Raw genomic sequence first — 26115 nt, forward strand, 5'->3', positions numbered from 1 at the left:
AACTCTAGACATTGTTTAAAGCTATCTAATGATAATGTCCATACTGTACTTGGTGACAGCAAGTTCCACTCTGCAATAGTTCTAGGAAAGAATGAATTCTTCAACACCTCAATCCTTGGTTGATAACTCTGGTACTTGAAGGCATAGCTATTTCTTGTTCTATTCTGGGTTGGTATTAGGTACTTAGTAGTTGGGACGCCCAGCAGTTTATTAGTCATTTTGCACATCATGCATAGTCTGGACATTTTTCTTCTGTCGATGTGTAAGTGAAAATGCTTCAAGTAATGTGCCTGGAAAAGCTTAGCAACCGATTTAGCTGTTAAATGCAATTAGTCTAGACCCATTGATAGAGATACCAGATGTTTCTAGACCTTTTATGACTCAATTTCAAGTTTACTTTTATTAAATAGACCCATTTACAAGATGCTGATCATATCGTGTCTTTAGTTTCATCTAAAGACGTTTGAACCGACGTATATGGTGTGAGGCATGTAGATATAGGCCCATTTGCCATTAGAATAAAATTTTCCGGATCAAACCGAATTAATTCGGTTTGATCTGGCTTCAATCGTACTTCGAGCCTGATCGGAGCCGGATCGAAGCCGGATCAAACCAAATCGATTCGACTCGATCCGGACAATTTTATCGTAGTGGGAATGTGTAATTCTACAGTTATACTGCTGTACACACACTGTATTTTTTATGTAATTATACAGTTGTACTGCCATGGGAATGAAGTCTTTGCCAAAATTCACACAGGGGAAAACCAATGAATAATTCTCTATGAACCGTTATGTACTGAAGTTGGGTTCAATGCTTGACACAAATGAGGGCCTGCATGCCCTTTTTCGTAAGGCGTAATCAGGCCTTTTTAATCTTCGTAATGATCCGTAGGCAGCCTCCCCCAAAATCAACGTAATTCGTAATATAGTACATTAGCCACAAAGCGTAAAGTCGTAATCAGCTCTGAGACTTTAACGTAATTCGTAATCGGCGGCGAAAATTTTTCGTAATTCGTAATCACTAGCACCCCATGCAGGCCCTCACAAATCAGTGGAGTTTGTAACGTTTATCCCTAAATATCCCAAAGAGATTAGGTAGCTAGGACCTCCTGGCCTCATTTTTGCATGCTACACATGTTCTTCAATCATTGCTGAATCGTACATCTTATTTTAACACCTGTAGTTTAATCAAGAATGTAGCGTTAGTGTTGATATGACTGTGCCACGGACCAGTTTCGTGCCTTAAATTCGATTTCCTTTCGAGCAAGCTGATGTGTTACGCCGAGGGGTAATTATACCGGCTATACAGGTACAGACACAGAGAGACTCGTTGGATTTTTGCATGAAAAATGGAAGTATTGTTTTAGGTGTGTCTGTGTGTGTGTCTGCCTGTGTTTCTGTGTGTGTGTCTGTGTGTGTGTTTCCGCACATTTGTAGTCAGCATAACTTCAGAACGCCTTTATGGATTGTGATGATATTTGGTACTTGGGTAGGTCTTAGGAAGACAAAGGTCAAATATTGGCCTCCTGGTGACTGACCTTGGTACTGCAGCAGAACTTTCGGTTTTTTATATCTTTTGTCCTGAACATGCTATGGTCTTGGATTTTTGGTGACAGCTAGCTCTTCCTGTCAGGAATAAGTGTTAATCATTTCTTGTTAATCAGTTAAATAACGAATCTAGGTGTCCAATTGTTATTTAAATCAAATTCGGGTCAGCATGAGAAATTCGTTCTTTCGGTTGGTGACCTTAAAGCGAGGGCACCTGTGCTAGGGGAGCGTCCTGTAAGAAACCTCTTCACGTAAAGAAGCCAAAACACTTATCTAGAAGAGTGGAGGTGACGGTGTTGGTGTGCTTGGCTTAAAACGTGAGTTACGTCCCGATGAACTCCTAGTAGTTAGACCTAAAGGCACCAGCTTCACCTTACATGAGAATTAGTTTGAGTTGTGGGGGAGGGGTGTGTGACTGCTTTACATGAAAGTATAACACCATACACCACAAAAGACATACATTTTCTGTTACACTGCCTAGAGTACCTCACCACCATGTCCTGTATTATACATGTTGAATTGTGAATAAAAAAAGTCCCGATGAACTCTTAGTAGTTAGACCTAAAGGCATCAGCTTCACCTTACATGAAAATTAGTTTGAGTTGTGGGGGTGTGTGTGTGACTGCTTTACATGAAAGTATAACACCATACACCACAAAAGACATACATTTTCTGTTACACTGCCTAGAGTACCTCACCACCATGTGTATAATACATGTTGAATTGTGAATAAAAAAAGTCCCGATGAACTCTTAGTAGTTAGACATAAAGGCATCAGCTTCACCTTACATGAGAATTAGTTTGAGTAGTGGGGGAGGGGGGCATGATTGCTATACAGGGAAGTATAACACCATACACACACATTGGAAAGGCCTGTATAGCTCGCTAAGCAAATATTTGCTATATATTCTCAACCGTTGACCGGGAACATGAAACAGGAAGGGTTTCAGGGTTTTAAAACCACGATGGATGTGGTTGCGAAATCGTTTCGTAAAACCCCCTAAAATACCGTTTTTCGTCTTTAGACTGGAAACGGTTAGCCCATCGGAAACGTTTTTTCTACCCCGAAACCCTTTAAGCGTTTCTAGTCTAAAGTGAGCCTAAAAGCAAATATTTGCTGTATGTTCTTAACCGTTGACCGGGAACATTAAACAGCCTTTGTTGTTTCTCCGCCTCTCTGATCAGGTGTATGGTCATGTCTACGTGTGAACATGTAGGGATCGTCTCTGAGATGTGTGTCAAACGCAAAATGAGATCTAGACGACAAACCCTGACAAAACAGTATCGTTTTTACCTTTTATTTTCTCGTAAGCGTGTTTTGTGTCATTTATGCCTTACAAGATATTAGGACAACGTCAATCCTTTTACTGATATTTCTGTAAAAGTAGAAAAATTTTGCCTTTATTGTAGAAACGTACAATCTAGCATAAGAATATTAAGGACGTTTTGGGGGATAAAAAACTTAAAAACCCTCTTAAAAATTAACGTACGCAAGAAACCAGGCGCCATATCATTACTGTAAATTTTTCCCAAAGATTGGCATTCAAATAAATCAAGTTGATCAAAAGAATGCGCCACGAAAGAAGTATCCAGACAAAAAAGGGGGCAGCCACTCAAAATCAAGACCATAGCATGTCCAGGACAAAAGATACGAAAAAAGTTTTACTGCAGTACCAAGGTCAGCCACCAGGAGGCCCAAAATTGACCTTGACCTTTGCCTACCCAACACCTACCCACATACCAAATATCATCACAATCCATCCAAAGGTTCAAAAGTTATGCTGTCTACAAATGTGCGGAAACACAGACAGGCAGACAGGCACACACACAAACATGCCCAAAACAATACCTCCATTTTTCATGGAGGTAAAAAGGGCAGCCGTTCCACTCCGTCTTTTGGTACGTACATTCCCGCCCCTCTGTTGACTTTAAACAGTTGAGAACCTCGCCTCCATTGGTTACAGGCACAACCCTTGTGTATAGAACAATAGGTCACGTAATACGGCACCGTCTGGCAGAAAAAAAGCAGCTCGATCGAGCGAGCGAACGTGGTTTCAAGCCACGGCCCACTCTTGTGCTAGATTCGCCTAGCCTGGTAGCAAGTACCGCCGTGAGCTCAGTGCTATCCCTCCGGCGCCGAGAGCGTTTCGAGCCGCCAATCAGGCCTCAATTACCGCGCTGGCAACAGAAGACTGAGCGTAATACAGGAAGTCAGCGGATACTGAGGGAAACCAGCTGGAGATAGGTCCGTGGCACAACTCGCCTGTGCTCGGTAAGAGGCCGAAAAATTACCGCCAAGCAGGGTTTGGTACTACCCAGGCTCGATTCGCCAACGGAAGTCCATATCCGCCCACGGTACACGTCCGATTGCATGTAGGAACACGTTTGTTCTTATCGCCTTGGCTCAGATACATCGCACAGAGACAGGAGGGCAACAGGAAGCAGCGTTGGCACAGATTTCTTCAACAGTCCTAGGTACCTAACGGAAGCCTCTGTCTTCACTACCGTACTGTTATAGCACGTTTTAGCAGTGTGTTCTTCGGTTCAAGAGGGTGACAGGGAAACAAGAAGTAGAAGGTGAGCGCTGTCACACAGATCACTACAACAGTTCTTGGTACATGTAACTAGCGGAAACCTCTGTCTTCACTACCGTACTGTTATAGCACGTTTGGCAGTGTGTCTTCAAGGGGGTGACAAGGAAACAAGAAGTAGAAGGTATGTTTGACGTTCTTCTCTTTCTATTTTCTCACCTGAAAACAGTGTGTGCGGGTTCCAAATATGATTATTCAGTATAAAAAGTCTATGGTACCGTGTACTGTTATACAGCACGTTTTAGCAGTGTGTTCTTCGGTTCAAGAGGGTGACAAGCAAACAAGAAGTTAAAGGTATGTTTGACGTTCTTCTCTTTCTATTTTCTCACCTGAAAACGGTATGTACGGGTTCCAAATTTGATTATTCAGTATAGAAAGTCTATGGTTCCACGTACTGTTATAGCACGTTTTAGCAGTGTGTTCTTCGGCTCAAGGGGGTGACAAGGAAACAAGAAATAGGAGGTTAGTGTGACGTTCTTCTCTTTCTATTTTCTTACCTGGAAACGGTGTGTACGGGTTCCAAATTTGATTAATCAGTATAGAAAGTCTATGGTTCCGTGTACTGTTATACAGCACATTTTAGCAGTGGGTGTTCTTCGGTTCAAGAGGGTGACAAGGAAACAAGAATTAGAAGGTATGTTTGACTTCTTCTTTCTATTTTCTCACCTGAAAACGGTGTGTACGGGTTCCAAATGTGATCATTACCTCCGTAAAAAATGGAGGTATTGTTCCCTATAGAAACGATGTGCCTGTCACTACCCGTGGTAGATAAAGTTATAATAATGTTATAACTGAATATGTTTTAGTACAAGGGAAACAGTGATAGTTGATGAAAAACTACGAAGACTATGGCTTGTAGCTATAGTATGACGGTACAGCAAAACAATCAGTAAACGACTAGGGATTAGATATCAAATAAATGTTGATATAAATTAAGCCTGTCAGTCAAGAAAGTATTGAGTTTCCAACCCCCTCTATGCTTTCCCAACAACAGCAAAAATGACAAATTTTACAAAATTTACGAAGCATTTACAATATTTCAGTTGCATTTATGTATTAAATGTTCGTATGATTGTATAGGTGACTATATTTTTCCACACAAGAATGACTTGGCTATTTCGGTAACCTCAGATTTAGACTACATGTTTTGGCAACACAGGCGTCAATAGGGGCGTATTATGTGTAAACAGATTGTCAACGTCACACATACAGTTCACTAAGACCTGTTTAGCTTGGACACGAAGGCCCTCAAAAATGTCTAATAACGAGGCTAACTTCCTCTTAAAGGCACCCAGTGCAGTTTTTAGGGCTTGGAAACCCGATTTTTTTTAAAAGTCAATATCCTAGTCATTTATCTACATACTGAGTTGAAACCACACTATCTCAATATATGTTGACCCTCATGGAGCAAAATATTCCAAAATTCTGACGGAAAATGGTTACTGGAAGGGCCTTGGGTTGATTTTTAGGGTACCACCCAGAAAATAAAGGACTCATCTTGGGGCTTGTTTCTGCAGTTTTAAATGCCCAAAGTATTAAATGCTGATTTAAATGTGCTAATGTGTAGCAGTATGTGACAATATCATAAAGATTGCCTTATTCAGAATATTTCCAATTTTGCTACCCTAAAATCGCATTGGATGCCTTTAGTCGTGGTCGAAAATCTTGTTATTATGACTACACATTCTTTTTTGGCTACGTAGCAGGACTGAAAGAAAACGAAGTCAGTACTTAAGTATGTTGAAAAGTCGAGTACCTGAAAATGGAATTAGCAAAGACCACCTTGGAGTTTAAGAAAGGGATTTTGGGTTGGCAGCAGGCCGAAGTACATAGGGACAGACCGTTGTTCTTGAGAAAGGGGTGCTGTGCCGCGTAAGTTAGTATTTCCTTGTTTCGACCGACTTCTCTGAATTACTGTGTTATTTGCGATACATTTTGCGCCCTTGACACACACACACACACACACACAGTGACAAACACACACACACACACACACACACACACACACACACACACACACACACACACACACACACACACACACACACACACACACACACACACACACACACACACACACACACACACACACACACACACACACACACACACATTCAAACGAACAAATAAACAAACAGAAACAACATGTATACATGTATACACAAACAGACAGACACATGTTCAGAAAAACACCAAAGACATATGCACACATACCCACATACACTACTGACACACATACACTGACAGTTTACTCCAAATGTCCACATGGCTCGCTTGACGTGACAGGAAAAGGAAGTATGTAGTGAAAGATTACAAACCGGTACGGAATGGTACCGGCCGGTAGTCTTCAGATTACACCTCTCGTTTTAGACTCAATTTAGAGTTATACTGTGAACCTGTTTTCCTAACTAGAGCTGTATTAACGGCATCCAATGCAGTTTTTAGGGCGTGGAAACACGATTTTTCAACGCCAATATTCTAGTAATTTATCTACATACTAAGTTGAAACCACACTATCCCGATGTGTATTGACCCTCAAGGAGCAAAAATTCCCAACATCCTGACGGAAAATGGTTACTGGAAGGGCCTTGGGCTGATTTTAGGGTACCACCCAGAAAATAAAGGACTCATCTTGGGGCTTGTTTGTGCAGTTTTAAAAGCCCAAAGTATGAAATACTGATTCAAAAGTGCCAATGTGGAATAGTATGTGTCAATATCACAAAGATAGCCTTATTCAGAATATTTCCAGTTTTGCTGCCCTGAAATCGCATTGGATGCCTTTTGCTTGGTTAATGCTTACTACGCCCTATACTTGTGACACAGACCGAGTATAATCAAATAACATGGACTCGTCAACTCATTATCACTCTAACAATACGTGAACTCACATTAGTCACGACTTTCGGCCACTCCTCTACCCACTTCCTGTGGTGAAACTGTGGTGAAACCTAGTTCCTCAAAAGGACTTGGTTCTGACTATAAGCATTTTACCAAGAAGTCGTGCGTGGTACGTAAGGCCACAGCAAGTAATTTTTATGGATGACATCAGCGCGCGCATTAATTTTCGCCTGATTCTGTATATAAAAAAAACAAGAAATTTTGTTGCCTTCTGACAGTGGTCACCATGCCGAAAATGGACAAAGATGACTGTTGCCATGCCGGAAGGTGGATGGCAGATAACTATGAAGAAAGGAGACAAGAAAAAGCTCTGATTTAATGTTTTGTTTCTTACTTTGATGCAGTGATATGTGATGCTGGCTGTGTATATGTGATGTTCCCACTGAATCAAAACCATTTGTACAATGATTGAGTCAAAATTTTAAATTGTAGGAACCTTGTTTTTTTTCGGCCCGCTTTGTTTTTTTTCGGTCGCTCGCATTAGATTTGGAGTCTGCGGAGGATGTCATCTATAAAATTTACTTACTATGGCCTTAGTTCCTCAAAAGGACTATTATTAAGCATTTTACCAAGAAGTCGTGCATGGTACATACAGGTAAGGCCATGTTGATTTGATTATATGGATGACATCCGCGCGCGCATGAATTTTCGGCCGTTTCAAAAAAAAAGTTTTCAACCATACTGTAAATCGTACAAAACAGTTGCAAAATGAGCAAAAATATACCGTAAGTTACAAAAAAACCATACCAATGTCGTAGAATGCCAAAATCAAACGAAAAAAGACGAAATTGTAAAGAAATGAACTTGAAGACTAGATTATTCGCCAAACCATATTCTGTCCCATTTGTTCAACCCTCATGACCACGTAGATTTCATAATGAAAACAACTTTTTTTTTGCAAAACTTTTTTTTTATTCGCACGCGCGCATCAATTTTGGGGTTCCCGGAGGATGTCATCCATATAATCAAATCAACATGGCCTAAAGCTTGCTTTACGTAGTGCGTAGTTGACGAGTCATAGATCACTGTAGTTTAAACAGTAGTTATAAGTCAAGCGTAGGAATGACGATGTTTGAGTGTTGGCGAACACATGTTTTTTTCTTTCTTTGCAAATTATGGTCAGTTGCTTGTATCCATATGTCACCATGTTAAATATAGGAAGTTATCACATATAGAACCGTGGTGCCAATCTAGTTCTATTGTGGGATCGTGTGGCGTAGCGTCAGAGTGCTCAACTCGGAACCAAGCGGTCCCGGGTTCGAGTCCTGACATGCCACCGATCTTGTGCCCTTTGGAAAGGCACTTTAAAACGGCTTTCCTCACTTAACTCAGGTGAAAATGAGTATTGTCTTGTCCTGCATTTGTCCTATGCGTTGGTGGCGGCATAAAATAAGTTGATATAACTTGAGTGTACTGTCGCCATGTCTAAGTATGAAATGTTGGAATTAAAAAAATCAAGCTACAAGGATAAGATACGTCCAGCACATGTGGCCGAAATGTCCAGCACATGTGGCCGAAACGTCCAGGCCGAAGTGTCCATGGGCCGAAGCGTCCGACATTCAAGATTTTCTAGTGAACAGAATTGCATTCGAGAACAGAGTTCAGATCGAACACAAAGAAAATGACCGCTAGAATGAAAATGGTGTCATTGATAACATCATGATACCTCCTATACATGTTTATTTTGCCGATCACAATTGGTATAAGTTACCTGTGATAGTTTGACCTTTTTGTTAACGTTTATGTAAGAAAGGACCATTGTTTTCTACTCTTTCTACTCTATTCAAATAGTTGGATCGACTTGTTTTGATAATTTTAGTTACATGTTTATATTGTATTCCATTCGTTTTCTCATTGTGAAATTTCTTGGTGTAATGAGCATATTCAATTCAATTAATTTTTTTTAACGGAGTGGTTCAATGCAAGGCCTATACGACCACTTCTCGGCATTGAACTAGAAATATGAGAGAAACAAGGCAATGTCAAGAGATGGCGGTGAACGTTTGAGTTGAAAGCCTGTAGATTGTAGGTTGGTGGGAAACACTTGTCAGGGAGAGAATTCCAAAGCTTGGCCGCACGGGGAAAGAAACTGTCACTGTAAAAAGATTTCGAACAAGGAATTTGGATTCTAAATTCATGAAATTGTAAGGTACTCTTGTTAGTAGCTCTAGTTGTATTCAGGATATATGATACTCGGTGTGGAAGTTATTTTAGGAAGACAAATTATACAGGTTATTTACTGAACATTTAGTCATCAATTCATCAACGTCTATTTTGAATGACCGTTGCCTTCCAACCTTTAACAAGTCAACGCTTGACCGGTCTCTCTTTTCTTGTTTGTATAACTTCTCTGTCAAGCGTACCTTAGAAAACAAGCATGTACGTATTAGGCCACACCCACTTAATTTTATGGATGACATCCTCTGAAGACCCCCAAACTAGTGCGCGCGGACGAATAAAAAAATTCCGACCAAAAATAAAAATACTACTAAACCACAGGAATACACAGTTGGTATTGTGAATTTGCGTCATTACATAGCGACGTATACGTATACGACAAGCCGGTACATGCTTACTGTTTGCGGAATTTATGAATCTGGTCCTGTAGCCTGGGTGCCATCCTCCAGAGTTACAACCAGTTCCGTATTGTCGCTAAACTACCATGGACTACCCAGGCCTAGAGCCAGTCCAGAACCTCGGACGACGTGATCTTTTTTTTAGAACAGGCAAAAATCAGCGCGTGTGCGGATGCCATCCATAAAATTAATTCGGTGTGGCCTAAGCAGTACGAATTGCATATTTCCTCTTTAGGCCACAGCAAGTAAATGACATCCTCCGCAGACTCCAAATCTAATGCGAGCGGGCGAAAAAAAACAAGGCGGGCCGAAAAAACAAGGTTCCTACATTTTAAAATTTTGACTCAATCATTGTACAAATGGTTTTGATTCAATGGGAACATCACATATACACAGCCAACATCACATATCACTGCATCAAAGTAAGAAACAAAACATTAAATCAGAGCCTTTTCTTGCTCTCCTCTCTTCATAGTTATCTGCCATCCACGTTCCGGCATGGCAACAGACATCTTTGCCCATTTTCGGCATGTTGACCACTGTCAGAAGGCAAAAAAAAAGATCAAGCGAAAATTAATGCGCGCGCTGATGTCATCCATAAAAATTACTTGCTGTGGCCTAACGTTACCGGTCTAGATCCGGCTATATAAACATACAATGTAACCGTGCCGTGGTGTGGAGCCAAATCTTACTGCTGCTACATACGTGAGAGGTCAGGTATTTAGGGCTAGGGTTAGGGTTAGGGCTAGGGCTAGGGCTAGGGCTAAGGCTAAGGCTAGGGCTAGGGCTAGGGCTAGGGCTAAGGCTAGGGCTAGGGCTAAGGCTAGGGCTAGGGCTAGGGCTAGGGCTAGGGCTAGGGCTAGGGCTAGGGCTAGGGCTAGGGCTAGGGTCAGGGTTGGTATTAGAGTTAGGGTTAGACTTACGATTAGGGTATGCTTAGGTTTAGTCTCCCACATCACGACCAACCCCCTCCCACCCCTTGTCTCAGGTATATTGGAAACCCCCAAGTAGTGTCAGAGTGATGTAGTAGTGTTTGGCAGGATCATGTATTTGGCTTGACACCGGTATGTGTTGAGTAAAGAAACTCTTTTTACACAACCAAGTCTTTTATTCAGCCCATATTTCAGTGACCGTCTGTCACCTTCCTCAGGGCAGTTCTGACTGGTTCACATTGCACTGCAGCACAGGTGTCGCTGCTATAGATGAACCAGTCCTTGCCCTGAGGAAGGTGACAGACGGTCACCGAAACGTCAGCTGAATAAAACACTTGGTTGTGTAAAAAGAGTCTCTTTACTCAGTGTCTTACCAACCTGATGAAACTGTTCACGGACCGGTATATGTTGTTTTACAGTGAGCGTCTAGCGGCGTACTGAGGGCCACAAGTCTACCGGAGCTGTAGCGTCGACATGGCTGCCGCCATTTTTCTTTGCTGTCTTCTTATCCACCATTCATGCGGTAAGAGCTTTATCTATCTGTATCTGTATAGCCGGTATAACCGCCCTTGGCGTAACACACCAGCTTCGCAGGCACGCGACGCGGCGGCAGCTGGCTACATTACACCGATCGACTTGTTACACCTAACCCTTGAACATCTAACTCTAGACATTGTTTAAAGCTATCTAATGATAAAGCCCCTACTGTACTTGGTGACAGCGAGTTCCACTCTGCGATAGTTCTAGGAAAGAATGAATTCTTGAACACCTCAATCCTTCGTTGATAACTCTGGTACTTGAATGCGTGGCTATTTCTTGTTCTCTTCTGGGCTAGTATTAGGTACTTAGTAGTTGGGACGTCCATCAGTTTATTAGTCATTTTGTACATCATGCATAGTCTGGACATTTTTCTTCTGTCTTCCAGTGACACCCACTGTATGTTTCTTTTCATGGGGATTTGGTGGTCTTCGGCTGTTTTCTAATCAGCCCAGTTCTAAAAAACGGGGGTAATTCAACCAGGCCGGCTATGTCGTCTATATGCAATCAAAAAATAGCACATAAAAGCTCCCAAAGACCCTGAAGACCCCCCAAAACCCCCAGTTTTTGGCATGCTATGGAGGCCAACTAGACTTGATACGTGATAGTTGTATTACAATAGACGGTAAAAATGGTCTGCTGTGCGATTTTACGTCGATAATTATCAATTCGAATTCGCTCATTTTGAATAAAGCCATTAACAATTTATTTATTTATTTATCAATCTTACAAAAAAATGGGTGATCCCTTCAGCCATTGAGGCTGATTTCCAAGGGAGCCCATGGAAACATGATACAAGAAAATAATGTAAAATAAAATAATAATAATTAAACGTAACAAAGGAATTAAAAATCATAAATCACAATAATAATGAAACAATGTAAGTACTAAATGATTTGTTCTAATTTGCAGTTATACTACATATCTCAGTTAGAAATTCAGGTTTACAAATAACTGGCTATAGGAAAGTGCAGATTGGGGAAATGTGTAGAACGTGAATGATACCTAGTCTCTACCAGACTACGCTGGCTATATATAGGAGAATATTTGCCAGGGGAGTTTGGCCGCCTTGTAGGTTTGACTGGCCTTCAGAGGGAAAGAAACTACCTCCCCGCGGCCGGACTGCCTTGGCCAATTTTACTCTCTTTTTTTGCCGAATTCTACGATCCGTATTCCCGTAGAAAGACTTGGTGGAGGCTAAATGATACCACCATTTCTATGTTATGCGTTGTACATGCGTTGATCATGGATTTTGCTAAAGCATTCGATAGAGTAAACCATAGTCTGCTAGTACACAAACTACATCGTTATGGAGTAGGAGACTCCACCCTAGCGTGGATCAACAACTTCTTGTCAGACCGCCGACAGGCGGTAGTGGTGGATGGTCACAACTCATCCTTCGTCAGGGTTTTAACAGGAGTCCCACAAGGCTCGGTCCTAGGACCGTGCCTCTTCTTAGCATACATTAATGATCTTCCTAATAATTTGAATGCACGTGCTAGGCTTTTTGCCGACGATACAGCGGTGTATAAAGTAGTAGTGTTCCCTGTTCAGCAAGACTCGTTACAACAAGACCTACAAAGTCTGGAGCAGTGGGAAAACAAATGGGACATGACGTTCCATCCTGAGAAGTGTGTTTACATGCCGGTCACCAGAAGTAGGAAACCGTTGTTGTATTCATATGTCTTACATGGTCACACTTTAGAAAAGGTACATAAAGCAAAGTACCTGGGTATCACGATGAGTAGTGATGGGAGCTGGGATAATCACATAAATAACATAGTAACCAAAGCAAACCAAGTACTAGGCTTTTTGAGGAGGAATTTAAAGATTAGTGCCATTAAGATCAAAGAGAGGGCCTACAAAACATTTGTAAGACCGCTGTTGGAATATGCGGCAACTGTGTGGGACCCATACACCCAGAAAAACATAAGTAAGCTGGAAGCCATACAGCGACGTGCAGCACGCTTCGTGCTACATAGCTACCATAACACTTCCAGTGTTACGAACATGCTCACAAGACTTGGCTGGAAATCGCTGGAAGATAGAAGGAGGCTTGCACGGGTAGGCATATTGTACAAGATCCACCATGGGGTAGTGCAGTGTCCTACCATTGCTGCAAAGCTTATTCCACCCCCACCAAGACAACGACGCTCCCATAACCAACAGTTCAAGCTCGTCAGTACTAGGACACAGTATAGGGGGGGCTCGTTTCTACCTAGGTCAATCAGGGATTGGAATCACCTGCAGAAGGAGACTGTAGAGGCCGCGACAGTGGAGGCGTTTGTGTCGCGAGCGGCCGCAGAGCAGTCTTAGACCTACCTTTACAGCCTTCTTGGTGACGACTCGGCATGGACAATGGACGACGATTTATGGACAATCCTTAAAGTCAGTATTACATGATTGCACAGACTCCTGCGCAAAACGCGCTCTCTCCCAAGAAGCCAAAATATTCGTCGTAACGAATGTGGGATTACACCGGAAGAAGAAGTACAAATTTCAGATTCAGTCCATGTGTGCCTTCATACCCCTATTGTCACCAATCATCTCAATAAATTGGCAATTTTCTGGCCTCTATTCCCTCGACTAATCATTCAAGGTTATAATGTTGACTTCTGAGCCATATTCTGGTACATCTAGAACCGTATGTATGAGCCAGTAATAGGCCGGCATGCTTTGGTATGGGAATCAATATATTCCAGTGCCGGTGGGCATACCAAAGATCTCACACAAGAATTTGTTTGTTTCTTTGAAAAAGACTTAAGAGGAAATTCGTCACCATTCCGTTTATTTGAATTTGACAACTGCGGAATTCTTGTAGGGTTTGGTAGGATAAAAATAGGTCTCGACTGGCAACCAGCAAAACATAAGTGCTAATAGTTTGACAGGTGAACTTGAGTGCAACGTAAACAGGTTTACTAATAGCCATTGCTTATATCGACCAAAATAGTAATTGTCTTGGGGCCATTTCTACCATCACTATTACACGATTTAGATCATGATCTCTCTCTCTTCCCTCCCTCTTTCCCTCTCTCTTTCTCCCTCTCTTTCCCCCTCTCTCTCTTCCCCTCTTTTTCCTTCTCTCTCACCCTCCCCTCTCCCTCTCTTCCCCCTTTCTTTCCCTCTCTTCCCCTCTCTTCCCCTCTCTTTCCCTCTCTTCCCCTTTCTCTTCCCCTATCCTCTCACTCACTTCCTCTTCCCCTCACCCCCTCTCTCTTTCCTTCTTCCCCCTCTCCTCCCTCTTTCTCTCTCACTCCCTCTCTCTTTCTCTTTTCCCCTATTTCTGTCACTCTTCTCTTCATGGTCTTTGGGCGCTTTTATGTGCTATTTTCTGATTGCATATAGCCAACATAGCCGGTCTGGTTGAATTACACCCGTTTTTTAGAACTGGGCTAATCAGAAAACAGCCAAAAAGACCTCCAAACCCCCAGTTATATACGCCTGCTACGGAGGCTAATATAAACCCCTTCTGTCCCCAGTTCTCACGGCGGCGACAGAGCGGACCCTGCTTGACGCCCTGCTGGTGAACTACACGTCCGACGCCCGGCCCGTGAAGGACCCGATGCAGAATGTCACCGTTAGGTTCGAGCTGGTGTTAGCACAGATCATTGAAGTGGTGAGTAAAACGTTATAACCTTTTAAATTATAACCTTTTTTAATTATTTTAATGATTAAAAAGCGCATAAAAGAAAATAATAATAATTAAAAAGCACATAAAAGAAAATACAAGCCTGCGAAAATAATAATAATAATTAAAATGCAAATAAAAGAAAATACAAGCCTGCGAAAATAATAGTAATCAAAAAGTACATAATGGAAAATAAAAGACTGTGATGGCGACGCACTCAAGTTAATTACACTTATATAAGCGCCATCGAACAGAAAATAATTAACAAATGTATAATACTACATAAAAATAACACAAAATGTACATAAACAAACAATACAAAGCAGGAATATGGGCACAAATTAGATATAGCTAGATGCGCATTAGTCAGGTACACCAGAATAGTGCATAATGTAAATAACGTAGTAATTTAAGGAGCTACTCCAATCTTATCCCTTTTGTATTTAACATATAAAAATGTCTATAAGTTCATAAATATTTGCAGTTACTTTTGTGTGTGCTCTTAGAAAACAGATATCATTTACAAGTTGTTTCTTTTCTGCACTCTTTTTGTGGCTGTATATTATATTACCAGTACGCGATGAAATATAGCAACAAAACGAATTGACTGTCCTCAGTACATCAGCTGCACTAGAATAATTTATGCTTTGTAGATACATTATTGTTATAGGTTTATATCACAGCGTGTGTAGAATATTAATATCTATTGTAAATATGATTTTAGTATATATACCTTAGGGTTTTAGCAGATGTGACTTTAGGCAATGAAATACCTGAGATATCGTGTTCATTAACTGTATCTACTTACCAAACAGATTGCCAGAGACCAGATGCTGACTGTCAATGTGTGGTTCCGCCATGTAAGTATCAAGAGAATCTACACCGTGAATGATGTATTTTACTTAGGCCACACCGACTTAATTTTATGGATGACATCCACGCGCGCATTGATTTTCGACTGTTTTTTTTAAATCACGTCTGGCCTGGCTCTAGGCCTGGGTAATCCATGGTAGTTAGGGACAATACGGAGCCGATGGTAACTCTGGAGGATGGCACCGATGGCACCAAAGCTCCACGACTCAAGAACTCAATACATACGTACAGTGTCGATTCATAAATTCCGCAAAAAGCCAGCATGTGCCGGCTTGTCGTATACGTCGCTATGTACTGCTGGAAATTCACAATACCAGCTTTGTATTCCTGTGGTTTAGTAACATTTTTATTTTTGGCCGGAATTTTTTTTATTCGCCCGCGCGCACTAGTTTGGGGGTCTTCAGAGGATGTCATCCATAAAGTCAAGTCGGTGTGGCCTTACTTACTAATAAAGTCCCGTATGGCAATTTCTAAAGGCAGACGACAAAACTATGCGTCTAGGTTTTGTGACCTTGTCGCTAGCTTAACTACAACTCCCTTGATAAGAAAGATTCTTTATGATAGATATCCCTGTGTGCACCTACATATGTCCGTGGGCGTAAGGAGATCATAAGATGGTCTTAAAGACATAATAACTTTGAAAGTAATCCATCTTTTATTCCCCATATAGTTCAACATAGGGCCAGATGCAAACATTACGAAATACTGATTGATACGGAACAACGGTTAAAGATCTGTTAATGGCTCTGGAATTAAGTATGTTTTATTATGACAAAAAAGGACTAAACGTTCTTGCCAACACTGAGTAAATTGGGACTTACCCAAATTTTCGGCCGACTCCGTCAGCCTTGTTCACGGAATGGACCCTTCTACTGCAGCTTCCGGGACGTGACGTCGGAAACACGTAATAGCAGCAGAGGGTCGTGCGTACCAGATAACCTGTGTCGCCCCCCGTCTCTGTTCAGTGTTGGCAAGAACGTTTAGTCCTTTTTTGTGATAATGAAGTATACAATCACGGATGAAATTTCATGCTAAGTATGTTTTATGTCAGTACGACATAAATTCCTAGTCACGGCCTGAGGATGAAATAAAACAAGGTATTCACTAGAGAAACTAAAACCTGCCTTGAGTGGAGTGATGGCAAACCTGGATGCCAGACTAGTATCGGGCCGCTAACCCTTTCCCTTCGGCCGCCAAGAGCCCTTCGCCCGCCGGTCTAAATTACCGATACGGGGGAGACAAGCCCGAGGGGAGTTTGGCTGCATGGCCCTACCAGTAATTTAGACCGGCGGGCGAAGGGTTCTTGGCTGCCGAAGGGAAAGGGTTAGCGGTCCGATACTAGTCTGGCATCCAGGGTATAATGATGCCAAACAAAACTTATCAGTAATAACATCAAATAACATTTATCTTGAATGTGCTGTCAGAGCCCAAAGCCAACTGTAAGAATTTAGTTTATGAGAAAGCACAGTGCCTGCAAGCACCAAAGCTCCTTTTATTAACTACCTTGCATTTTATCTCTTATTTATTGTAGTATTGGGACGATGAGTTCTTAGTATGGAATCCCGAAGACTATGACGGAATAACCTCTATCAGAATCCCGAGTGAGAAGATATGGCGGCCAGACATCGTGCTCTATGAAAGGTGAGAAATATATATGAAATCATGAACTAGTACTAAAAAACAAACAAATAAACGAACACTGTATCAACAAATGTACAGTACAGTCTATTTTGCAGCCCAATTTGCAAGATTCACTGAATTTCCGACAAAAAGCTTTTTCTTGAATAAAAGAATACAATTGCTAGGGGCACGTCACTGTATGGAGGCGTGACGTCACCAACAGGTTAAAGGTCATTGGCAGTCTGTAGCGGCCCCCGTCAAAGATAAAACATGTCATCATGCTATATATGTATTTCACTATTTTTTTTATTTATCAAAAATTATGAATAGTTTATCTCTTGAAGCAGCATCATTGACACTACAGTATTATGTATTTAGTTGACATTTCAAAGGAAAATAAACCTATGTTGTTGTTTTTTCAAAACAGAATCCACGAAGAGGGTTGGTCAGAAACCCCCAACACACACGCTCACGTGAACCATAACGGCTCGGTGCAGTGGCTGTACCCCATCACCCTCAAAAGCTCGTGCCTGATGGACGTGTCCCTGTTCCCGTACGACGTCCAGTCCTGTCCGCTCAAGTTCAGCTCCTGGGCGTACGACGGCCTCGCCGTGGACATCGTCAACACCTCCGCCACGGGAGACAGCGAGAACTTCATCCAGAACGAGGAATGGGATCTCGTAAGCTTCGCCGCCGCGAAAAACATTCAGTACTATAACTGCTGTACCCAGCCGTATCCAGACGTCACCTTCACTATAGAAATCGCGCGGAAGGCGCTGTATTATAACTATTACGTTCTCGCACCGTGTATTATCATAGTCATCATCAGTCTGTTGGGGTTCTGTCTACCGCCGGATTCGGGAGAGAAACTGTCCCTCAGTATCACCATGTTGCTGTCACTAGTGGTGTTCATGCAGCTTGTAGCGGATAGCCTACCGGCAACGTCGACAACCATTCCACTCATAGGTAAGCCTTCTGTATTTTTTTAACGGAGTGGTTCAATGAAAGGCCTATATACGACCACTTCTCTGCATTGAACTAGAAATATGAGAGAAATATGGCTATGTCAAAAGATGGCGGTGAACCTGTAGATTGTAGGTTGATGGGAAACACTTGTCAGGGAGGGAATTCCAAAGCTTGGCCGTACGGGGAAAGAAACTGTCACTGTAAAAAGATTCCGAACAAGGAATTTGGACGGTGAATATCCAGAACCGTGCTTCATCCAGAATCATGCACGAACACGGTCCTGGATATACGGTTCTGGATGGTCCATGAGTATTCAGAACCATGCCTGGACAAATCTCAAGTCTACGTTCTCAAATTCGTGAAGACTATCCAGAACCAACCTATAGCACATCCAGAACCGTGCTTCATCCAGAATCATGCTCACATGCGGTCCTGGATATACGGTTCTGGATGGTCCGTGCGTATCCAGAGCCATGCCTGGACAAATCTCAAATCTACGTTGTCGGATTCTCGAAGCCTATCCAGAACCCTAAGCCATAGCACATCCTGAAACGTGCTTCATCCAGAATCATGCTCGAACAGGGTTGGATACGGTTCTGGATGGTCCATGCGTATCCAGAACAATATGCCTGGCACAAATATCAAATCTACGGTTCATGCATTGAATTCGCGAAGACTATCCAGAACCCTAACCCATTCAGGCATAGAGCTAGATGTAGGCACGGTTCTGCATATGATAAAGACTTTATAGACTAAATAGCTTCATCAGGGTGGTAATTCAATGATGAACAGATTTCTTTTGCACACAACCAAGAGATTGCCATCTGCCAACGTTTTGGTAGCCCGTCTCATCATCATCATCATCGGTCGACCGTATTGGTCGGGGTCATACCGCCCCTTACGAGGTGGCATACCCTTTCGTTAGCTTAATACAAGACGGGGTTCGCCATGCCTTCATTCCAAACAATCGACCCATGCAGTAATGAACCAAGAGAAGGGTGAGGGGAGGGGGGATACAAACGTAGTCACGTTCGGGACCGCATCCTTCCTATTGCAGCGCCGCCTAGCAGCGAGAAGTAGAACTACCAATATTGCCCTCAATAAGGTGACATGTAGGACTGCACAATTGTTGGTAGGTAGATATCTCTAGTTATATGCAAACAACTTTGCTAGCCAGGTCGACAAGTTTTTTCTACGTTTATTGCAGGATAAGTGGATGGATGGATGGATGGATGGATGGATGGATGGATGGATGGATGGATGGATGGATGGATGGATGGATGGATGGATGGATGGATGGATGGATGGATGGATGGATGGATGGATGGGTGGATGGATGGATGGATGGATGGGTGGATGGATGGATGGATGGATGCAGTAAGGCTTCTAGGTCAGCTTGAAGTATGGACTGGTAATTTTTACGCCATTAAATGTCCTGATTGAAATGAAGGTATTGATTCTACATTGGCTTTGATCAATGGGTCACCATCTAAACTCAATGCTTAAGTACCCATACCGTGTAGGTCAATTTTTATGACACACTAATTTTATTGTTTGAGGCAGCTTGTACTGTGCAAGAATGAATGATTTCATACAAAATGGTTTCATAATTATTATTCCATAATTCAGGAAGCACTGTGAGTGATAAAGTATATGTAAGGCCACACCAATTTTATTTGTTGGTTCTCGGATTTTTTCTGAAAAATATGAAGCGACAGGGCAAAAAAAAAAAATAAAAACACCGTCTAGGTATCCTATTATAACCCCAAATGTTATGATAGGAGCCATTAAGTCAACACAAAAGGCTGGGTTAATATTCAAACAATGAATTTTGAACTTTTAATCAAACCACTGCATTGTTAGATGGAAAAACTATAACAACTAGGAAGAAAAGGACTTTCCTCAATGGGGGCAAAATATGAACATAATTGAGTTGATTCAGAACCATTTTGCAAATCAGAAAAAAAAATTAAGAGGCCAATCCAAGAACCAACAAATTGAATTGGTGTGGCCTAAGCTCTGAATATACTTTGTCCATTGCGGCGTTGAATGCACAAAACCTGAGAGCATATAGTTGGAACACTGAACCAAATTCATCATCACAAATTTTTAATAAGAACGAATCCCTCAGAAGGCAATAATACGCTTGGTACGTCAATTATAGTTCTGGCTACAAATTACTGGACTACATAGAAATTATATCAATCTATCATCAACAGTTGAATGAAATGACAAATTACACTCAATGTAGCAAAATCAATTTCTAATAGAGACAGGGAGGATTATTAAAAATAACAAACGATCAATGTTTGGTTATTTTGAACCTGCGTGTGAGGTTACAGGTGTATTCACTGGGCATCTTTGCGTCTTTTGCGTCTCATGAAAGTGGACGCAAAATCAGAAAGCATTTTCCACCCCAGCATATTTTAGCAATACCAGTTTTTCGATCTTAGAACTACATGTACCTGTATTTTTTTTTATTCATACACACAGAAAAAGGTACAAGACATGGTGGTACCGCACTCAAGTGGAAAGCACTTATGTTTACGGCACCACTGAAATAAATACATATAATAAAGAAAACAAACAAACGCAACTTTAAGACAGGCAAAACAGTAAATACAGGAAATTCAAAAGTGCAAGTCCGGTTCCCCACCCAATGATAAGAGAGGGCACAATACATAGATAACACAGGGGGAAATTGAAATCTTTTAAAAACGTTCTGTATTTGTGCATTTGGAATACTCTTTAAAGGCATCCAATGCGATTTCAGGGCAGCAAAACTGGAAATATTCTGAATAAAAAAAGGCATATTGACACATACTGCTTCACATTTGAGTCAGCATTGTATACTTTGGGTATTCAAAACTGCAGAAACAAGCCCCAAGATGAGTCCTTTATTTTCTGGGTGGTACCCTAAAAATCAGCCCAGGGCCCTTCCAGTAACCATTTTCCATCAGAATTTTGGGAATTTTTGCTCCATGAGGGTCAATATACACTGGGATAGTGTAGTTTCAACTCAGTATGTAGATAAATGACTTGAATATTGGCTTTGAAAAATCGGGTTTCCACGCCCTAAAAACTGCACTGGATGCCTTTAAGAATGGAATCACCTGAAGAATGACCGGTCGATAGTGAAATGAGCCACAGGTTGTCCAGATCGGGCTTACAGATGAGATTGTGTGATAATGGTCCAATCGGGACCCATTGAAACTCGTTGATTACAGGTACTTGGTAATCCGGTCAAAGCTAGGCGGTAGTTATGTTGGCTCAGGGACATGAACCTTTGATCTCGGAAGGGCCGATCGACATTGCCATATATTCATGATTAAATCTTATTTTTCTACACCAGGTAGGAAATACAGAGGCAGATAGTATTAGATAGTGGTATGCATACAGAAAATGGATGGAGGGATGAATTGTATTGATAATGATTGACTCATTGAATAAGTAGATGATGGAATGAATGAATGAAGGGAGGGCGGGATGGTTTGTTTGTTTGTTGGTTGGTTGGTTAATAGGTTGTTTGTTAGTTGGTTGGTTGGTTAGATGCATGGATGGATGGATGGATAGATGGATGGATGGATGAATGAATGAATGGATGGATGAATGGTTGGATGGATGGATGGATGGATGGTTGGATGGATGAATGGATGGATGGATGGATGGATGGATGAATGGATGGATGGACGGATGGATGGATGGATGGATGGATGCATAATTGGATGGATGGATGGATGGATGGATGGATGGATGGATGGATGGATGGATGCATGGATGGATGGACGGATGGACGGACGGATGGATGGATGGATGGATGGATGGATGGATGGATGGATGGATGGATGGATGGATGGATGCATGCATGCATGGATGGACGGACGGACGGACGGATGGATGGATGGATGGATGGACGGATGGATGGACGGATGGACGGACGGATGGATGGATGGATGGATGGATGGATGGATGGATGGACGGATGGATGGATGGATGGATGGATGGATGGACGGACGGACGGACGGATGGATGGATGGATGGATGGATGGATGGATGCATGCATGCATGGATGGATGGACGGACGGACGGACGGACGGACGGATGGATGGATGGATGCATGGATAGATGGATGGACGGACGGACGGATGGATGGATGGATGAACGTTCTACATTTATCTGTCTAGAAAGATAAATGAATATGTTTGAGCCATCACTAAATTTAATTATGTTTTTGTTTCCTTGTCATTTCAGGTCAGTTTTTTGGAGCGACTATCGTGATCGTCGCCCTGTCCTCCGTCCTGACCATCTTCATCCTTAGTATCCACTTCCGGGGTCCCAACATCCGCCCGGTACCCAAATGGCTCAAGCGCATCTTCTTCATCAAGGCCTGTAAGTGTAAACAACTCTCGCGAGAATCTCGCGAGAACCACCACGCGGACCCCGAAATATCGCGAGAGCAACGAGAACTGCCGGAGCTGAACCGCATCAGACGAGACAGTTCTTCCCTTGAGAAAACAGACCTGCTGCAAGACAGAAGCATCCGCTATATGGAGCTTCACAAGAGAATCGACATCATCAACGAACATCTAGAGGAAATGCTGCGAACCAGAAGATCCAAGGCATCAACAGAGGCGATTGAAGAAGAGTGGAAAAGTTTAGCTGTGAAAATGGACAGATGTTTACTTGTGTTGTTCTTTGTGCTGTCATTTATCACTCTTATTGTTATCATGTCTTCCATATATTAGCTGTGTGAGGTTTAGAGACCGTCTTACTATCAATCAACCATCACATCACAAATGTTTTTATTTTTTTGTTTAGAGAAAACTTTCGATCCAACATAAAAATTCTCTCACCTAGAGCTTTCGACCAGTCACTCTGGTCTTCCTCATTAGACTAACCCAGTGAGGCTTGTCACGTGGCTTCTTCGAAGTGTGACGTCAACATTGGGTCAAAGGTATCTGGTAGACGATGTCGGCCCCCGTCGCGGTTCAGTGAAGGTTTTATTTTTATTTACTTAATATTTACCAAAAAACACGGCTCATGGGAGCCACTCAAATGTTTTGGATTACTGTACTAGACAGTGAGGACATTTGTTGGCCATTGACTTGAAAAGTTTAAGGTTATTGTTATTTTTCTTAAGTAGAATGAAAGAGTATTCATCATAAAATGAATGGATGCATCTTACCATGCAAGGCATGCGACCTTGTGTTTTAAAACAATCTGTTACACACACAGTGACTATGAGGATATAACATTTGTTATACATATGCATTACATATACTGTATATACACATTACTCTTCAAGTCACTTTGGGAACGACGCAAAAGTGACATGACGCGTTTCCGTTTCCGCTGCACCTGTACGGAAGCTCGTTTCCAGTTATGATCTTGTGATATGTCTGTATTCAGGGCTAGCAGCACTAGAATGCTTTTATCAAGTGGATATGACTTTTATCAAGTGGATATGACTTATAATTGAAGTCAAAGTATTAAAATATCTGACTGTTGGAACCATATTGAATATGGAACAGCTCACATTTGCTTACAAGGCCAAAGATATTTGAAATAATGGAATTGCATGTTGCATCATTGTCACTTTTATGTCTTGTCTGCTGAAAAGGCTGACATTTTAAAAGCTGGAGCATGTTGTTTTGAAATATGCATGACAAAGTACTTCTTTTTATATATTGCAATGGTGTCAAATATTGGGACTACATGCATACTATGACTGTTGTTCACACGTCATGAAGAAAGTATCTGTAAGGCCATGTTGATTTAATTATATGGATGACATCCGCGCGCGCATGAATTTTCGGTCGTTTTCCCCCCAAAAAAGTTATCAACCATACTGTAAATCGTACAAAACAGTTGCCAAAAAATATTTGAAAAAGATACCAATGTCTTAGAATCAAAAATCAAACCAAAATCAAACGAAAAAGACGAATATGTAAAGAAACTAATTTGAAGAGTAGATTATTCGCCATACCATGTGTTCATCTTTCATGACCAGGCAGATTTCATAATGAAAGCAATTTTTTTTTGCAAAGCTTTTTTTTATTCGCACGCTCGCATCAGTTTCCATAGGATGTTATCCATATAATCAAATCAACATGGCCTAACATATCAGTAATTTATTGGCATGTTAACCATTTCAACTATATGACAGGCATATGTTACAATGACTCATGTTGCATCTGATTCCAAATATGATATATACAGCCATACATCCTCTGCGTTGTACATTGCTTGCCTAAGGAAATAAAAATGTTCATTTTATTGATTATTATAGTGTATTACAGCTTAGTTAAGGTTAGAGGTCAAAGGAGGTCAGACTGCATGAGACATTCAGGTGGCTGTCCAATATGGCGGAATGGTGCTTCTCTCTCCCTGCATTTTGTAATGCATCCAGATCCAGGGTAAGTACAATCTGTATCTGTATAGCCAATATAACCACCTTTCGGCGTAACACACCAGCTTCGCAGGCACGCGGCGAGGCGGCAGCTAGCTACATTACACCGATCGACTTGTTACACCTAACCCTTGAACATCTAACTCTAGACATTGTTTAAAGCTATCTAATGACAATGCCCCTACTGTACTTGGTGACATCGAGTTCCACTCTGCGATAGTTCTAGGAAAGAATGAATTCTTGAACACCTCAATCCTTGGTTGATAACTGGTACTTGAAGACATGGCTATTTCTTGTTCTCTTCTGGGCTGGTATTAGGTACTTAGTAGTTGGTACGTCCACCAGTTTATTTTGTACATCATGCATACTCTGGACATTTTTCTTCTGTCTTCCAGTATAATGTACAACTGTTTGGAATTAACAGGACATATGAATCCCCCGTGCATAGTTTTGCGTATGATTTGTCTAAAATTCATGATAAAAGAATGGCCGACCAAAGAAGATTTAATCTTAAAAGATTACAGAATATTGGCTGATTATGATTATGATTATTGACGGTTGGACTTCCTATGGTATGTCTGTATGTATGGCGTGCACGTCAACCGGAATAGACATTGCAAAGATGATGTCTCATCTAACTTGTGATAGACAACAGCAAGAAACTGTATCGGCTTTGTTTATGTCGTTAATGTTGTACTCGCTGGGTGGCGCTTTTTACTACTGATAGTCACAGACAGACACACACGCGCACACAGAGGGGGGTCACATTAATGAACCAATTCGACACCATTTCCCCTGACAAGACAAGCACACGCCAGTTCTGACAAGTTTAGTTCTCTGATTTTGTTCTCTTTGTTTCTCAATCAAACTGATGACAACATATAGTTATATCACCAGAGGTCACCCACTACGTCTACAAACATTCTCCTGTAAAACAGATACACAACGCAGCAGCTACATACCACGCACTATAAGGTAGCAGAACACAGTTTTTCGCCTATGGGGATTTCTATAGTTAAGGACCCGGAAGTGACTGACATCGACGCGGATAAAAATACAGTAGGGTACCATAGAAAAGCACGAGAAACGAATATGTTCAAATATAGGGTACGATGTACAAAATAACAAAAAGTACAAAAAGTTATCGTTTTTTTTACATTGTGTCGCCCTCTTTTAAATGACCTCCTGCGGAGCGCACCGGAACTGCAGCCGACTCACCCTGGCAGGCAGCGAAAAGGTCACGCGCATTTATACGCCGACCGAGCAGCCTTCCTAATCTCAATTATGCGATATCAAAGCCGACATATTATGGTACCGTACGGTAACCTGTATGTCCCGGTGTCATCCACGTTAGGCTGTGTACAAGCGGTGCAAGCTGTTTGTCGCACTCATTTCTTATCCCTACGTCATCGTCTCCGGGGGTCGCGGAGGAATACTGTGTTCTGCTACCATAACTGACTGGAACCAACTACCTACTGACATAGCCACATTCACATCACTCCTGAATTTCAAACTGGGGTTGGCCCGATATATGG

The 26115-nt window shown here is 41.8% G+C and overlaps 1 protein-coding gene across 1 annotated transcript; it reads left to right on the forward strand.

Moving 5' to 3' along the window:
- Positions 1-3594: 3594 nt before the first annotated feature.
- On the forward strand, positions 3595-23052 carry LOC109468726 (neuronal acetylcholine receptor subunit alpha-9-like). Its single transcript, XM_019767046.1, has 7 exons — positions 3595-3822; positions 10967-11070; positions 14564-14700; positions 15528-15572; positions 17117-17226; positions 17633-18171; positions 22423-23052. The coding sequence occupies exons 2-7, from the start codon at positions 11022-11024 to the stop codon at positions 22914-22916; spliced, it is 1374 nt and encodes a 457-aa protein (XP_019622605.1). The 5' UTR covers positions 3595-3822; positions 10967-11021; the 3' UTR covers positions 22917-23052.
- The last annotated feature ends 3063 nt before the right edge of the window (positions 23053-26115 follow it).

This window comes from Branchiostoma belcheri, unplaced genomic scaffold (assembly GCF_001625305.1).
Source record: "Branchiostoma belcheri isolate BF01 breed outbred unplaced genomic scaffold, Haploidv18h27 scaffold2, whole genome shotgun sequence".
NCBI classification, from domain to species: domain Eukaryota; kingdom Metazoa; phylum Chordata; class Leptocardii; order Amphioxiformes; family Branchiostomatidae; genus Branchiostoma; species Branchiostoma belcheri.